Below are 16,621 nucleotides of genomic sequence, written 5' to 3'. Positions count from 1 at the left end.
GGAAAAATAAATTTAAGGCCCAAGTGAAGAGCTATTTTGAGTGTATGTCTATATTTATTCCTATAGAAAGTTCCAAATGTCAAAGAACAGTAACAAGCAGCTGGCATACATAAAAGTGGAGCACAACCCAAAATATCTATTACAATTAACACAGTATGTGCTACACTTGTGCAGTAACTACACATTATCATTTGTCATTGACCAGCAATTAAAGTGCTTGAACAACTTGTATATTTTGTTTGTAGAAGTAGCAACGACACAGTCGAAGCTAAACCAATTCAAATTGCCACTTACAAGAAAACTGGATAAAACAGAAAGACAAAAAAAGCAAATTCTCATCAAATAAAGGAAAATATAGCTGAGTAGCAGCTGCCAAAGAATTTACTTAAACAAGGCTGTGCTGATTCAGTATTCAAAAGAGCTATTTCTGCAAAAAAATCTTAAATAGCTCGAGGGGGAATAACCAGGGAAATCAGGAATACTATATACATCCTTTGAGTTAAATAAAAGAAATCAGCATTTTTTTGTCTCCCTGAAGTTCCTAGAAGGAAAACATGAAAGCACATGAAAGAAAAAACTGCATGTTACACTGATTTGCATTACTGACCATACAAAGAGCAAGGAGACTAACACACATGCGTTTTGTAACACGTTAAAAAGATTTAAGGTTCCTTCCAAGTTAAAAATGACATGCTAAAACGGTAAGATCTTCTTAACCCACTACTAAAATATAGGTATCGCTTGGAGGTATATACTGAAAACTACTTAATTGTATGAAACAATATTTGGTCAGCATCAAAGAACGGCTTTCGCAAGCCAAATGAGCAGCTCCGAACTACCATCACCTCCAAGACACAGTGGTTCAGTACATTAGCACAAGGGATGGGGAACAGTTATTGACAGGGTATTGGTATTTAAAGCCAGCCAACAATCCCTACTGTCTAAAAATCCAACCCCTCCTCTTTTCCCCCACAGGAGTATGATAAAGTTCCACTTTTCCTGTTTAACTCACCAATAAGGAGATCGCCTTCACCGCCCAAAGGTAACAGCCATCACCTCGGGGCAGGTGAGTTCTAAGCCCACCCTCCGAGGGCCCCCAGCCCCAACACTGAGTTCCGGGGTTGCCAGCGGCGTGCGCTACCCCCGCCCCAACAACCCCGCAACCGGTACTAGGGCAACGGAGGAACAGAACGGGAAAGGCGGTTAGAGTCGGTCCTGACGTTACGGAGAAGCTCGCCGGTGTCAGCTTGATTATGGCGTCGATCGCCTCAGAGCACACCCGTCCTCTCTCCTTTTTTCCCCCCCAACATGGAGGATCCCGCCTTCCAGCCCGCTCCGCCCGGGGAGGGCGTCCTCTCCGCTCCGGCCCAACCACGTTATGAGCTTACGGGGCGGCGGCTCTCAGCGTCCTCCGGGGCCCCCGCATTGAGTCGCCGACCTCCTCTGGAACCGGGCCAGGCCTCCGGCGTGCCCGCGCCCTGCAGCCGCACCGACGGTCCCCCTGAAAACAGGCCGCGTCGCCCGCCGCTGGGGTCCCTGGGGCCGCCCTGACCCGCACCACCCGCCCGCCTCCATTTTATAGTCCGAGCCCAAAGGCGTCCAGGCCGCAGGAGGCGGCCGCCCCTTTGCCGCGACCTCTCCGCCGCAGCGGCGAGCCCCGCTCCCCTTTCTCCTCCCGTCCCGGTGCGTTCTCCGGCTGCTTGCCGCCCTCCTTTCCTCACTCACCGCGCGGAGGGGGTGCGGGGATCTCGCTGCCGCCGCGGGTCTCAGCCGAGCAGAGCCGCCATTTCCTCTTCGCAGCCGCGCCAGAGCGCTGGGCGGGGGCGCTCCTCCCCCGCTACCATAGAGACCGAGAGGGCGACCGACGGCTTGCCTAGAGCGCTTCGCTTTGCGCACGGCTCCCGGAGGACTTCGGTTGGAGGCGGGCCCGCGCGCCCCCTGGCGACCGGGCGGATGGGACGCAGCCCCGCCCGCGCTTCCCGCCGGCCGCGCCCGTGCTCCCCGCACGGGAGGCGGGAAGCTCCGGTCACCTCAGGGCTTCCTCCGCAGACCGGTTCTATGGCATCCACAACGCCTGCTGCCGATTCCCATACCTAAAATACGGGGTGATCTTACCTCGCAGAACCCCGGCTGTATTCCTGAGCGAAACTGCACATTAACAGCGCTAAACACCGTTTTGTTCGCAGTGACCTCTCGGAGGAGAAGCACAGCTTCGTGACAGGATTAACATGGCAGAGGAGCCCCTCTCCTGCTTGCAACGAGCTCCTCCGTGCTGCCCACCTGTGCGTGCTCCCTTGGGGTTTGGTTTATTCCTATTTTACCTGTTTTAAAGAATCAAACAGCACTTGCTGCAGTAGTGCTTTCCTCTGCGTCCAGGTTATGGAAGTTCAGTGATCAGCTCATCCACCTCATGGAGGTTTTTTTGCTTTTAAAAGGGTCAGGCTACCCAAAAACCTCCAGGATCCAAGCTGCTATACATATCTATAAACAGTTAATTCCCATTTACATGTTTTATTTCTATTGCCATCATTTGTGATATTAACGACCTGCAGTTTACAGTCAGGGGTTTACGGCAGCACCTATGAGGCCTGACTTGGACACCTGAAGAGCCTTTCAGGCAGCTGGAAGTGAGGGGTTTGGCTTTTTGACTGACCCTTATACTCCACATTTTCCCTCATGGGTTGATAACATTGATTTCAGCTGGCTCCCAGACAGGTACAGTGTTTGCTAAAACGGATTTAAGGAATGAAAACATGAGGAAACACACACACTTTGCATGAATTCTGTGGAATTACAGGATTCCATCAAATAATTTGCGTCTTTTAGAAGCCTACATTCTATACAGGTGACTTCTGGTGCTAAAAGCTCAGGATAAGGTTGGAAAAGGTACTATTAGCACAGTCAGCCTCTTTCTCCATCTGTAAAACTGGGCAGTATAAATACTTACTTTACATAGGAGCACCAAGAAGTAATCTCCCCGCCAATGGATTGCTGTGCAAAAGTACAAGACACAAGCAGAGTTTGATTTTCATTCTGCAGGTACAATAAATGAAAAGCACATGGAAGGGAAATACCTTATGTTTTGGTAGATCAAGCTGCACTGTGATTTATGCCCTGGCAAAAGCTAAAACATGTTGTTAATGGACAAATTTAACATGTAGGGAGTGCTCAAACCCAGGAATTACACACCAAGGGAAAGGGAGCATGCAAAACATGGAATTGCACACCACAAGTGAAAAGGGGATGCCCGCGATAAGGGGATCCAGCAGTGAAACAGGTATTACATTCCCCTTACATATATTTGGTAAGAGGCTTACACCATCTTAACATAATACTGATTCACTTTGCACACCCAGTGAATACCATCCAAACCACATTACAATTTCAAGACCAAGTCAGAGTTATCTACCTTTGCTGACTAAACACCTGCTAAGGGTACCATCAGCACCTCAAGTTTTTTCCCTTCCCAATATTTTTTCCTGTAAAAGCCTCATTTCCCTTAATTTAGGACGTTTACTCCTGGGTTACTGCCCTGAATCTGCACTGTCCTGGCAGCAAAGCAGAAGTAGCTTTTATTTTGTTTTAGGCCTCCTCACATATAACATGATGATAGTCTAACTGGTTTGAACTGAAAACACTGCTGGGAAATCTTAACAGAGATTAATGACTATCAATCAGCTTCTAAAAAAGTCTAGTAAGCACCTTGTCCGCCTTTCCTTAAACACAGCAAAAGCTTATGCTGAGGCATCAATAAATCCCTCGGCACTAACTTTCCTTGAAAGAGACGGTCCCCTTAGATCTGGGTTGTCATTTCTGCTCTCACACTCACCTTTCCCTTCACCAAGAAAGCAACCGTCTCCAGTTTTTGAAGATGCAAAGCGCTTCAACATAATACTTACTTTAACACTCACCCCTTCTCTCAATTCTTCCTCACTGAATGTTCTGGTGAGCAAATTTCAGCAGCCAGGTAAAAACTAGAGACAGAGGTAGCCCATGAAAAGAGCAGAAGAGGGAAACAAATGAGCAAGTTCTCTTCTCTCCACCTCTGGTATTTTTAACAGATACTTGATCATTTTAGGTCAGAAGAGACCAATTTCTGTTGGTTGTACCTCAGTTCTACCTCTTTCTTTATGGAAAAAGGCCTCCGTCCCTGGAGTTCAGCACAGCACTCAAAACAGATATGTCAGATGTCAAAGTAGTGTACCTTCTGGGTCCTTGATTTTCCAAGGCTCCTGATATTTCATTTGTTGCAAAGACTGAATGAACACAGAGAAACACCTTACTGAGGGTTAATATTATTCACAGAAATAAAGCAATGCCCTATCATCAGACAGAAACTTGCAGATATTTTTTACCTCCAGTTCCAGGTAAACTCCACCCCCTCCCCCCCCCCGTGCCTTTTTCTGCAGAGATTTTTGTGAGTGCTCCAGGAATTACTGATCTTGGGTTGGAATTCACTCAACTCCAAATACCAGTCATCAAAATGGCATTCTGAGATTAGGGTTTGTCAAACCCTAACTCATGTAAAAAATCTAGAAATTGTGCTGAATTACAGTAGTTACGTTTCTTTTCATCTCGATTTTGTAGTCTTTCATCTCGATTTTGTAGTCTTACCCAAAAATTCCACTTTTCATGTTATACCTGCCCTCATTACCGTACGATTTTTATAAGATTGTGGCATACTGAAACCATAGGATAATTTCCTGAGAACAAAGTAGTTTATTTCCAGACATTTTAATCCAACTTTGTACTCGGAAGCATCCTGCAAGGTTTTCCCCAAGTAATAAAAGACAGATTTGGTTCCAAATCTGGGGAGAATGTGAGGAGTTTTTAACAGAATCAGGTGCTAATGCTAGGAAAAGAGGAAATAATGTAGGAATTGCTGCACAGCTTTGTATCTTCCTACTCCCTTCTTAATTTTGTAAATCTTAACAAAGAAAAGCCATGCAAGATTGGTATTTCCAAATCCTTAAGTATTCCAAGTTATGAAGCAGAGGGAATAAAAGCATTCATCTACATTAAAGAGAGCCATGGGTATTATACATGGAATGATCAAACATTTATTCAGTGAGATACAAGTTAAAGAGGGAAATACAGAAGGTCACAAGGCAGCTTTCTATCAGGGGTTGTGTAAATGTGTCATTTATTACTCAAGAATACTGCTCAGTCCCCCAAACATGCAGAGATTTCATTACACCCAGAGCATTAGCAGAGAAACAAAAGGCCTGTATCAAGATAAAGGCATAACAGTTCCATAAGGTTTTTTAATGTACTTAGGATTTTATCACATTGGGCTAATGATGCCATCAAAAGAAGGTGTCACTACCAGTAGTACTATTTAGTAGTGTTTAACTGCATAAAAACAATTCATGCATTAGAAAGTCACTTTGTTTTCAGACTCAGTAAGAAAACGCTACTATAGTAACACGGAATGTGGTTGTTGCAACTGAAGTTGTTTTAACTCCTTTTCTCTCAAATGAAAGGCCACTTTCCAAGATTTGATGTTAACAGAAACATCAAAAAACTAGGGACAGCATATTAAAGGAAGAGAATGCATCTGGCCACCATATTCTGCTCAGAAACACTGCAAACTTCTTTTTGTTAACATTATGGTCAGAAGAAATGCCAACTCCTACAAAAATAAGGAAAATCCCAAACAACAAACTATACTTCATGACAAGCAAACCCACAACTCAGGAGCTGCTTTCAGCCCATTCTTACTCTTCGTTAGCTCAGGAATAACAAAGGAGGAAAAGGAAACCTCTGTTGCAGTTGGTTGGACTTCTCAGCTTCTGGGAAACCATGTACCAGCACCTCACAGTCAAGCATGAAACCAAACAGCAGCTCACACATTTTTACCTTACTTATTCATTACATTACTCTACTTACTAGAAAACAATGATACCTATTCGTTACCTGTAAACAGCAATTGTGGCTATGAACTACGCTCTGTTGCCTCCTCTCTTGTTAGGGGTATGTCTCCCTCTATTGACAAGTCACGAACCCCTCCTGGAGAAGGGCACCTTTACCCTCTCTCCCTCTTTATGGAAGTCTCGTGAGAAACTCCACCTTTTAGGGAGGAGCTAACAAGAACCAAACTAAGCCAAAGCAAGCTTTACAAGCCCACTGGTTTAAAAATAGGGCCTGGACATTTGTATTTCCCAACAAAAATTAATTGAGATTAGCTTTTAGGGTAAAGCCTGAGGAAGAGCCCTCTCCAATCAACAGGGATACTTGCCAGCTGTAGTGCGCTTTGTCACAGCTAATAGCATCTGTTACTAAATATTTGAAGTCCTTTGACCAACATTCTGTGTTGTTTATAAACTTGGTGCTTTGCTTGGGGAGGTAAGTTAAAATAATAAAGTCATTTCATTGCGGATTTTCTTGGTTTCAATCTAAGAACAACTGTAATCAAAGTGAGTTTGACTGGCTTTTTTTGGTTGTGCTTTATTGGGCAGTTACAAAAACAAGAGTGGAAAATGAGTGAAAAGGGCAAAGCTGAAGCATAGCCAATAGAAATGAGTTTCTGATTTAAAATTATCTGTGTAAGTGAAATTACATTTTTATGAGCAGTTTCATTTGCAAAATAAAAGTTGTACGTCTTCTGCCCACTGTCCATGTTAACACACAAACCGAGCATTCTTGTTTGCTGTGGAATGCTTTGAGTCACAAACCCCACTGGGTTTAACCATAGTCAGTTTATTAACTCTCCTCGGCAGCCAAGACAAATTCTGTCAGAGATCACAAACCACAGCCCTCAGTTCGTATCGATGTGGAAACCGGTGGAACTTTACTAGCTGTGACTTGCAGCAGACTCTCCTCCGTTCCCACTATCGTTACAGGGCCAACTCTGTCACAGCAGCCCCAGCTCAAATGGCCAGCCCTTGCCAAGGAAGGCTCTAGAACAACTGTTTTGGTCCCGAGGACCCTGCTGTGTCCGTGTAGGTGCTCACACACGCTGCCGGTGCACCGAAGCAGGGACCAAACCAACGAAAGCATCAATTTCTGCCTCGGTTGTTACTGCCGGTTGTCGTCCCCCTCCCACCGAGGGCCATTATTAACGTGCCAGGCAGGGACGTGATCCGCCGAGCAGCCGTGGGAGCTCCTGCTGAACGTGGTCGTGACCGCAAGTGGAAGCAGCACAGGCCCGGCCCCGCCGCCTGCCCTGCGGCCGCGAGGGGTGGTGGGTAAGGAACGAGACCTGGCCCTCTGCCCGCTGTGCGTATCGGCCTCCAGTGACCGCCATCCCGCGGGCTAGCGCTGCCGCACGGCTGCGCCTAAGCGGCACAGCACCCATCCTGCTGCCATCCTGCTGCAGGACCGGACACATCCCACCCCGGCCTCCGCGGCTCTGACGCGCCGCCACCGCTGCGCCGTCTCTATGGTACCCCCGGCGGGGTGGCTCCACACGGACGGGTGTACAATCCCTCCCGCGGGCCGCCTCTATGGTTACATCTTCTTGCTGATTGGCCGAGAGGACGGCTCTCGCGAGATCCGCGCCAGCGGCCTGGCGGAGGTGGTGGAGGCCCCGTGTTTGTGCGTCGGAGCCGGCACCGCGGCGCGCTCGGTAAGATGGCGCCGGGCGGTCCGCGCCTGCCCTCGGGGGGACGGGGGCTGCCGGGGCCCTTCCCGTGGCCCCGCGGTTCAAACCGCTGCCGCCTGCTGCGGGTGGTGGGGAAGCGCTGGGCCTGTGGCGAGCGCGGCCGAGCGCTTCGGTGTCACGGGCCCCGTGGAGGGCCAGCGGCTCGGCGGGCCGGGGGTTGCGAGGCGGCGGAGGAAGGTCGGGGTCCCCCAGCGGGTGAACGTCCCTTGTGTTTCGGGTCGCCACAGCCCGTTGTGGCGGGAGCCCAGTTCCCCGCCGCGTGGGTTGGGTTGGGAGCGGTGTGAATGCGGAGCCGGGGCCCGATCGGCTCCTCGGCCGGCCCCGGGTTGATGGGGCCTCCAGCCGGCCGGTTCCCCTGCGCGCGGTGGGGGTTTGGCGGTAGTTGAGAGAAGGAAGAACCTGTTGGAAGCGGCTGGTGGTGGGAAAGCGCGCTGCCGCTCGTGTTTGCCTGCGAGGGGTGGCGGTGCCTGTTGCTGTTGTTGTTGCCGCCTCTCCTCCCCTTTCGCTGCCCCGTGATCGTGACTTGGCGGTAGCAATGGTTAAATGCCGGGTTTAGCAAAGCGCTTTGCTTACCAATCGGGAAATAAATGTCTAGAGAAATACTATGAGATAACATTTTAATAGTACCATTGACAGGAGCACTTTTGGGGACAGCAAAGCTAAGCGTAAGTCTTTAGTTGTACATTGGGTAATGTAGTGTGTAGTTTTGTAGCTGTACAAAGTATGGAGCTGCCCTGACTAAGTTTTGGGGAACACTTTAAAGCAAATCCTGCATACATAGGCTTTGCTTTAGAAGTTTGCTACGCTTTTTTTCTGGCTAGCTGTCAAACCCTTTGATTAACTTTTTCACACAGTGGTGTGTGTCCTGTATGAATTCCAACCAAGGTTTATTTGAAGTAAAAGAAGATGGTATTTGAATGTTTTATTCTGATGACTGATGAAAGCAGCTTTAGAGACTGGCTGGTAGATGTGAAGGTGTGCAGGAACGAGGAGGAGGAACATATAAAATTGTGGTTTGAGATAAAAGGCTCTCATTTGGTTTATTAGTTTAGAAGATCTCATTAAAAAGATACAAAGATGGTAGTAACACGGTGCTTACACACATTAAACTCACTACTGCTTAAATTCTGTTAAATGAGATGCTTTTCTTTTCTTGTAGTAAGAGTCCAGGATGAGTTATACAGAAAAACCTGATGAAATCACAAAAGATGAATGGATGGAAAAACTTAATAACTTGCATATCCAGAGAGCAGACATGAACCGCCTTATCATGAACTACCTTGTTACAGGTAACAGTAGTGATGCTTAGGAGGCTCTTGAACAAATGTCACTTACTTTCTCAAGGCAGTTTTGGCTGTAATGTACCACTCAATTGAGTGAAATTAAGAGCTTTGAGGACTTGGTTATTACTGTTGGCTGCTCTTAGAAATGTACAACTGCTCTTGTGTAAACTGACCAAGATTTAGGTTCTGAGCGGTTACCATGTAATAGAAGTAACATTCATAAACCTTAACTCCTCTGCTAAAAGATACAGAAAAGAGTGTTTTCTGGAATGCTGTAAAGAAACACAACCTGGTTTTGTACGATGTCCTTTTTTTGTGCCTTCAAACAGACTTCAAGGTTTGTTGCATTTGTTAAATAACACTCTGAAAGCTGTACAGAGCTATCAGAAACAAGTTTTAACTGGCTGGGAAGATAAACTCTTAAAAGGGCACTGTTGACAAAACAGCTTGAGACCAGAAATATTAACCCCTACAGCACATTGCCTAGCTTTATACTTAGAACAATCAAAACTCCTCAGAAATTGTCCTTAGCAATTATGATACATACCAGGAGACTAAGCTGTTGCCTGGGCGGAGGCATTTGTGTCCCATCTACACCCTGTTTACACTGGTGTGTAGGTAAAGCCTCTGGTTTGAAGGAAGAGCATCTCAGTGGGTGGTATAAATCATTTTTGTGTATATGAAAACATGACTTTGCATGTGAAATAGCTGTTCTAACTTTTAAAAAGTACAGTTACAGTACTTGTATAGTACTTTATAGTATAAGAAAGCAGTGTTCTGCTGTTAATACTGCTAGGGCTGTAGAAACAGATTTGGGGGCTGGAGGGTGAAGCAGAAGGGCCCAAATCTTGGAAATCCCACTTTGGAATAAGCACATTGCTGTAAGTATAAAGCAGACTTTCAAGTTAAGAGCTGTGGGATTACAAGTTGCATGCATCTTTAGAGAAGGCACATGAATTAAGAATGAATTATGTCCTGTTAGATGTCTGTTGGATGAATGCTTATTTAAATAGAGAAGAATTTAGTAGCAGTTTGGATTTAATCTTTAAAAACCCCAAATGAACAAGCAGTACTCAAGTCTCTTCATTTAAACTGATACTTAAGTGTTGAAGGAAATGTGTTTTATAGGTAAAATGTTTCTATTTCAGAGGGCTTTAAAGAAGCAGCAGAGAAATTTCGAATGGAGTCGGGAATTGAACCCAGTGTTGATTTAGAAACTCTGGATGAAAGAATAAAGATTCGAGAAATGATATTGAAGGGACAGATCCAAGAAGCCATTGCATTAATAAACAGCCTCCATCCAGAATTGCTAGATACAAACAGATATCTTTACTTTCATTTGCAGGTAAGGACAAGTGGCAAACTTTGTCTTTGTTTTAGAGTTTGTTGAGAGCAGTGCAGACTTTAGCAGCGTGTTGGGAGGTTTGTGTGACAGAACATAGATGCAGTTTCAAGTGTTTGTTCTTGGCATGGTTCTGTAGCGATAGGAGACTTTGTGGCATGGTGCAAGAACTATTATATACAATTAGCAACATGAAAACTTACAACAGTAGCTATGGTCTGTGGCTTAACCAACTTCAGTTACTGTTAGCTTGAATTTTAGTAGCTCTACTTTGCAACAACTGAAAAAGCAGTGTGTTATCAATATTATTCTCAGACTAAAACCAAAACACAGCCCTGTACGAGCTGCTAAAATGAAAATTAACTCTATTCCAACTGAAATCAGGGCATTTGAGTAATGCTTCTTTTCAAAACATGTTATTCAGAAGCATCAGGTTGCCTTTTTGAGTAGATTTTTGAGAGATGTCTGCTGCTTTTCTCGCACATTAAGAACAACTGACCTCAAACTGTTAAAGTATGGATTAGTGTTTGTCTCCAGTTTCGCACTAGTGTCTGAATATTACAGCCTTGACATAATGAAGATTAATTTCTTTAGCTAATATTGCTGTATCTTCCTTATGTAGCAGCAGCATTTGATTGAGCTGATTCGGCAGCGTGAGACAGAAGCAGCTCTGGAATTTGCTCAGACCCAATTAGCAGAGCAAGGGGAGGAGAGCAGGGAATGCCTGACAGAAATGGAGCGCACGCTGGCTTTGCTTGCCTTTGATAATCCTGAAGAATCACCATTTGGAGACTTGCTTAACATGATGCAGCGACAGAAGGTAGTCCTTTTGCAAAAGGAAATCAATGTCTTTTATTAACGTGTGATGAAAATAATGTCCAGATATTGTTGATATGTTTAGAAAAATAATGTATCTAATGGTTACAAAAGAACAGAAGTATTTCTTAAGCAAGATTCAAAAAACATGAAGTGTTCAACTACTTGGCTCTCTTGTTTTCTCCACGCTCATAGTCTGAGGAGCTTTGTCCTGAGGAATTAGCACACTAGGTGTGATCTTTGCAATGTCTTTGTGACATTAGCAGTGTTAATCATACAAAGGCTGTTACTGAACTCCAGTATTTCTTTTCCAGGTATGGAGTGAGGTTAATCAAGCTGTTCTAGACTATGAAAATCGTGAATCAACACCCAAGTTGGCAAAATTGCTGAAACTACTACTGTGGGCTCAGAATGAGCTGGACCAGAAGAAAGTGAAATACCCCAAAATGACAGACCTCAGCAAGGGGACGATTGAAGAACCCAAGTAAAACGTGTGCAGATGGACATCAAACAATCCTAGTACTGCACAGTATACATTTATATCAGTCTGTGACTGAAATATTTTTACTACAGTACAGCACTCAATTCAGATTTTTCAATGAACATCGAATTTGAAGGGAGAAAAGTCCCTTTTAAATGCTGCAAAAACTGCATTGAAAGGCGCTGTATCTCTTTGAAAGTCTGACTTAGGCTATGCACTATAATACCTTTTTAAAAACCAAGTGAACAGGACAGGAACAAGAGCATTTTTAGAAGTACAGAACTCAAAACTTTCTAATTGGCTACTGATGCCTAGTTTAGTGGCCAGCGAGTTAACACGGTGTTATATTGGCAACTATTCAGTTCAGTTTAACTGTTTCCTGTTTGAAATGTGTATATAGAACAGTGAATATTTTCTACCTTTAAGTTATAGACAGATATACATTCCCCTTCAAAGTAACTGGTCAAGTTTTCATCTATAAACTTTGCAGTAAGGTCAATGTTTTGCTTAGGAAATAGTGTACAAACTTGTAAATCATAATTTAAGGAATTCTTTTGTTTTTGTTTTCCTTGTTTCTGACTTTTCTGGTGCTTTATATGGTGAGAGCTGTATTCATAATGGATCAGTGACCCATCTTTTCAGGAGGAGTATTGTTGGAAAGAAGTTTCTTTTCCTTCATTTTCACTAATGACCAAAATGGCCCCCAGAGGCATTAGTGGGTTTTTCTTAACAGGGCCCTTTCCCCACTACATTCACTTTGCAGCTGTGGACACTGCACTGATGCCAGCAGGCTACAAAAGCTTTGAAGGCTGCTGGATGTTTGTAAGCTGAAAGACATCTTGTGTTAGGAAATCCGGTGGAGGGGAGAGGTGCTTGTTGAAGCCTCTGATGCATCATCTTGTGCAGGATCTGCCTTTGTGCTTGCTGAGTAAGAATCGTAGTTTTAGAGCTACTTGGGCTGGTTTTGCCTTGAGCTGAGCAGAGCCGGGCTGTCTAAAACCAGAAATTTCCTTGTTTCTTTTTCAATTCTTCCATACCTTTCTGAAGAGATGCAGTTCATCTTCACCTGTATTTGTTTAATGACTGTCCTCACTCCACTTAGGATTATAGTTTTAATGTTTTACATGTGAAGTCCAGACTTTCAAGTCAACAAATTGTAATCTTCTGGGTATGGGATGCTCTGGTCGACTTAGTTTTGCAGCACTGGGGTATGTCCAGTGGTAGTAAGCACTAATCTTGCCAAATCAATCTCTAGGTTTTTAGGTCTGTATATCAAGTTATTACAGATTTAGTTAAACAAAGACTAAGCTGATGGGTGAAATAGCTTAACATCATGAAACGCAGGCAGTTGTCACACCGGTCCCATACTGTACATAATCTAGTCTTGTATGGTAGATATTACCCTGTAGAAATGAAACTTAGTTTTCACTTAATTTTACTGGAATACTTACGCATTAAACTGTATAAAGCTTTGCAGATACACCTGATTTAACGGGATCTAACAAAACCTGTTACTGATTGCATTACTGTGAACACTGTTTACTTGTGGAGCTATTTTCTGGGTGGGGGGGGAAGCCGTTGTTTGTTAAGCAGCTATTAGAGTTTTGGAGCGCCAAGGTTAAGCTAGATGGTGGATATAACAAAATTACTTGTTCCCGTTTCTTACTGATCATTCTGTTCTCCACTTTGAGGCATTTGTGGTATGGAGATCTTCAAGTTTATACAGAAGAAGCTGACAGTAGCCCCCCAGCTACAACAGCCTTCACCCAGGCTGGTTATTCTAACACCAGACTTTTAACAGTTGTGGGTTTGTTTTGTTTGTTGGGTTTTTTATTTTTTCCCTCCTTTTTTTAATTTTACTTTATTTTCTTAAGTTTATTTTCTTCTTTTTTCCTTTTTTCAAGTCGGTTGATGTCTGAAAACCATGTGTGACTTTTAGTTTGTGAGAAACTGTATGGTTTAATATAACTTTGTTTAATAACAAACCGCAGAAACAAAACTGGAATAGCTCTTAATTTCTTTGTATAGAACTGATCAGCTTTTCCTCTGTTCCGACACGGGTGGTGATGGTAAATGTCATCTAAAGCTTGTCCTGGTTGAAGTGAAAAGTGGAGCATTTTTGTGGCATTTTTCTCCATGAGAAATGCAGTATTTGAGTCCTGGTTGAGAAGTTCACTGTACTTCTAGAACGCTGCATTAATTTCTTATAGTCTTTGGACACAGATTGAGCATAGATTACTTGAATTCTCACTAGCTTGTGGTGTTGGTTTTGGGTTTGGGTTTTTTTCCCATTATAAAAGGCACCTGTTTTTTAAGGGGTTTACTATCAAATTAGCATAGAACTATTTCCCTTTGTTTTTATGAACATGCCACATTGATAAGCAGCTTTAATCTGTAAAGTTTTTGGTAACTGCAAGAAAATATTCGAAAGCTATGCATTTTAGAGAAAGCATAAAGGTAGTGATATTGGTACTTCTAAGGATCTTTATATTAGTGTATATAAAATAGTTTGCATATACAAATATAATATATAATCTGTTTGAAATATTCTTGAATGGTAGGGGCTGTGAAACATATTATAATTTATGGAAATATTGTACACAGTAAACAGACGTCTCAGTACACGAATGAACTTTTGTCATATGCATGAGAAGTGTCTTCTTTGGTGACTACTAATGAATGGGATTTTGCTAACCCATTTTTGTTAGATAACCACTTTAACAAATACTATTAAACACCACTTGGATCCGTTTGCTTTAGTGTAAAAAAAGTACATCTTTTGTTCCACTTAATTTAGATCAACATGAGAATAACTTTTATAAGAGGGTTTGTTCCAGACTCAACAGTGGCAAACCTGGTAATGAAACATTGTACACTACAGTCATTCCTCCCCCTCCTCAACCTTTCTCTTGTTGAAAACAAATATGATTTCTTTCATTAAGACACAAAAGCAGTTGGGTTGTAAAATACCCTGTCTTAAATGCCACTGTAGAAAGGCTCTGTGTCCAGTGTGGTTTAGGCTCCAAATCTCTGTTTGCAAAACCTATCACCTCCTTAATAACGGTCATCTTTGCTGTTGCTATGTCTTGTTCTGCCTGTCAAATCTAAGCTAAACCGTGGCTGCTCCTGTTGTACAATGGAGTCATTAGTGAAGGGGGGGATATAATAGGTTTCCATGAAGGTTGGTCATACTTTCTGAGAAGTACTTACCAAACTGTTTAATTTTATATAGCTGGAAAACAGAGGCTGCTGCACAGAAGCTATCAGCATTTTAAGTAAAGCATTTCTTCTCAAGACTTTTGAAGAGGCAAACATATACTGCTTGAAACCAGGTGAAGTACCGCTCTCTCTGTAAGGTGATTTCATTGAATCACTTTCAGCTTCTTCCACCCGCACTAAAAGAAAAATTGAAATGAATGTGGAGAGCACTTATGTAGCATTTAAGATGTGTGAAATTACCTGGAAAGAATTCTGTCTCCTTTCCTCTCCTTGTACATATAGGGGAAGCCATTACATTATTCTAGGATGGTTTTACTGGTTTTAATTTGTAAACTTTGCTTTGTATGCTTGAGTATAAGCTTAAAAGCATTACTTCAAAAGAATCCTTGACTAGTAGATGAGTGTTGCTCAACTTACTTCAAACCACTTTCTGTCCAAGTTTGTTAAGAAGCTTATTAAATTGAGTTGGAGTGTGATCCTGTGTGTGTTATCTTCACGGGTAACAGGGCCTCCTGCTGTCAGCCACAGCTGAAAGCATCCTGGAGGTGCTTACCTCAAAAAATAGAGAAGGATATGGAGTCGTATGTTGCCATAAATCTACCTTTAGCAAGTTGAGTCGGGCTCTGGCCTGCTCTGCAGGTGTCTCTTCCATCCGGAAGTGCTGTAACTGGTCAGTATCTGCTCGTACTGTCATGTTCTTGAAGAAAAGGGACAAGTTGGGTCTGTGGCTGTTGTGTGAGCAACGGTGTCCCCAGCCGTGCTCGATGTTCCTAGTCCAGTTATCAGCTCACTGCTTCGAGTGCTCAGCTGAGCAGGGACAAAACACAAAAGCTGATGAACAGCACCCTCCAAAGGATTTGTGCTTCTCAATGGACGTGTTGAGGTGCTAGAAGTGATTTTTATTCATTTCCTATCCCTTCCTGCCTTCATATGATAAAATTGAGGGTGAGATCACCCAAACTACCTCTTCTGGGGGGCACATTGATGTATTCATCAAATGGGGATTCCAACAATATGCTGCTACTTCTCACCCACTTGGGGGAACTCCTGCGTGGGAGCTGCTGTTTATTTAAAAGCAGTCTCCATTTGTGAACCTCTGATCATTTGCTTGTTTTCAGCATATAGTTGTCTGCAGTGATTTTGCAAGGTTGTGTTATTTAGTACTAGAAACCACACTTGTTTTCTTCAGACTGGACAAGTCACATTGAAACTGCTCTTGGTTAGCAGGAGGCTTTCAGGCTGCACTTGGACTGGCCTTTCAGGAGACAGTTGACTCTTCGGGAACCTGTGAGCCTCTTTCTCCTTTCACACTCCTTCAGGATTTGGTCTTGAGGTGTGCTTCATAAAATCTTCAACTACAACTATTATGTAAATAAGCTCCAGTGATAATTCAGCTCATATATTAACCCAATAATCTTTTTGTGTGGTTGAATCTTCATACAGATTAAGTTGAACGCAGGGAAAATGGTAGGAGATGGTGCTCTTGCACCTGTCTTCTGAACTAATTCCATTTCCCATTTAATTGGCTCAGTGGGAGGTTTGCTTCCAGAAAATGATGCAATCTGTGGTTTTATTTCTTATTTATGTGCATGCAAGAGATGCTACACTCAAATGCTTTTTTTAGCTGCAGCTATTTTGGACAGTAAAACTTGCTGCTGATGTGAAATGCAAATTAGTTAAAGCAGCTGTTAACTGGGGAGGTGATACTGAATGGTACAGGGAGAGGAACTGAAGAGTTACAATACCTAAAGAAAGCTGCACTGTGCTTGATTTCTAAACTGCATCCTTATTTTGGTAAGTTAGCAGCTGCTGTTGTGTCTTGCATCCCACAGCAGTGAGACTTAGCGTAGCAGTAACTCATGCAGGGGTTCAAGTTA

The 16,621-nt window shown here is 43.5% G+C and overlaps 2 protein-coding genes across 4 annotated transcripts in view; one reads left to right on the top strand and one right to left on the bottom strand.

The window, feature by feature from the left end:
• Positions 1-1,950, bottom strand: part of DIDO1 (death inducer-obliterator 1) — a 52,783-nt gene extending 50,833 nt beyond the window's left edge. The window contains exon 1 of one of the 3 annotated variants that reach the window (XM_061441683.1): positions 1,722-1,950. The gene's annotated coding sequence lies outside the window, so the exon portion shown is untranslated. Of the gene's footprint in view, positions 1-1,012; positions 1,128-1,721 lie in introns of those variants that run through there. The other 2 variants (XM_061441684.1, XM_061441685.1) reach the window with 2 other exon arrangements.
• A 5,492-nt stretch (positions 1,951-7,442) lies between these two features.
• Positions 7,443-15,220, top strand: GID8 (GID complex subunit 8 homolog). Its single transcript, XM_061441973.1, has 5 exons — positions 7,443-7,567; positions 8,763-8,892; positions 10,035-10,231; positions 10,851-11,048; positions 11,359-15,220. The coding sequence occupies exons 2-5, from the start codon at positions 8,775-8,777 to the stop codon at positions 11,530-11,532; spliced, it is 687 nt and encodes a 228-aa protein (XP_061297957.1). The 5' UTR covers positions 7,443-7,567; positions 8,763-8,774; the 3' UTR covers positions 11,533-15,220.
• Positions 15,221-16,621: the final 1,401 nt, after the last annotated feature.

Source organism: Pezoporus flaviventris, unplaced genomic scaffold (genome assembly GCF_033815535.1).
Source record: "Pezoporus flaviventris isolate CSIRO_AGI_PZ_B2104156 unplaced genomic scaffold, CSIRO_AGI_Pfla_v1 ptg000213l, whole genome shotgun sequence".
NCBI lineage: Eukaryota > Metazoa > Chordata > Aves > Psittaciformes > Psittacidae > Pezoporus > Pezoporus flaviventris.
The sequence above is the reverse complement of the archived record's forward strand: the minus strand, read 5'-3'. Positions and strand labels throughout refer to the sequence as shown.

What these genes read in the sequence shown, in the direction of transcription:
- GID8 (XM_061441973.1), top strand. Translation starts at nt 8,775, where the DNA reads ATGAGTTATACAGAAAAACCTGATGAAATCACAAAAGATGAATGGATG. An exon ending in CATGAACTACCTTGTTACAG is followed by an intron (nt 8,893 to 10,034) that starts GTAACAGTAGTG and finishes TTTCTATTTCAG; the next exon opens with AGGGCTTTAAAGAAGCAGCA. An exon ending in ACATGATGCAGCGACAGAAG is followed by an intron (nt 11,049 to 11,358) that starts GTAGTCCTTTTG and finishes TTTCTTTTCCAG; the next exon opens with GTATGGAGTGAGGTTAATCA.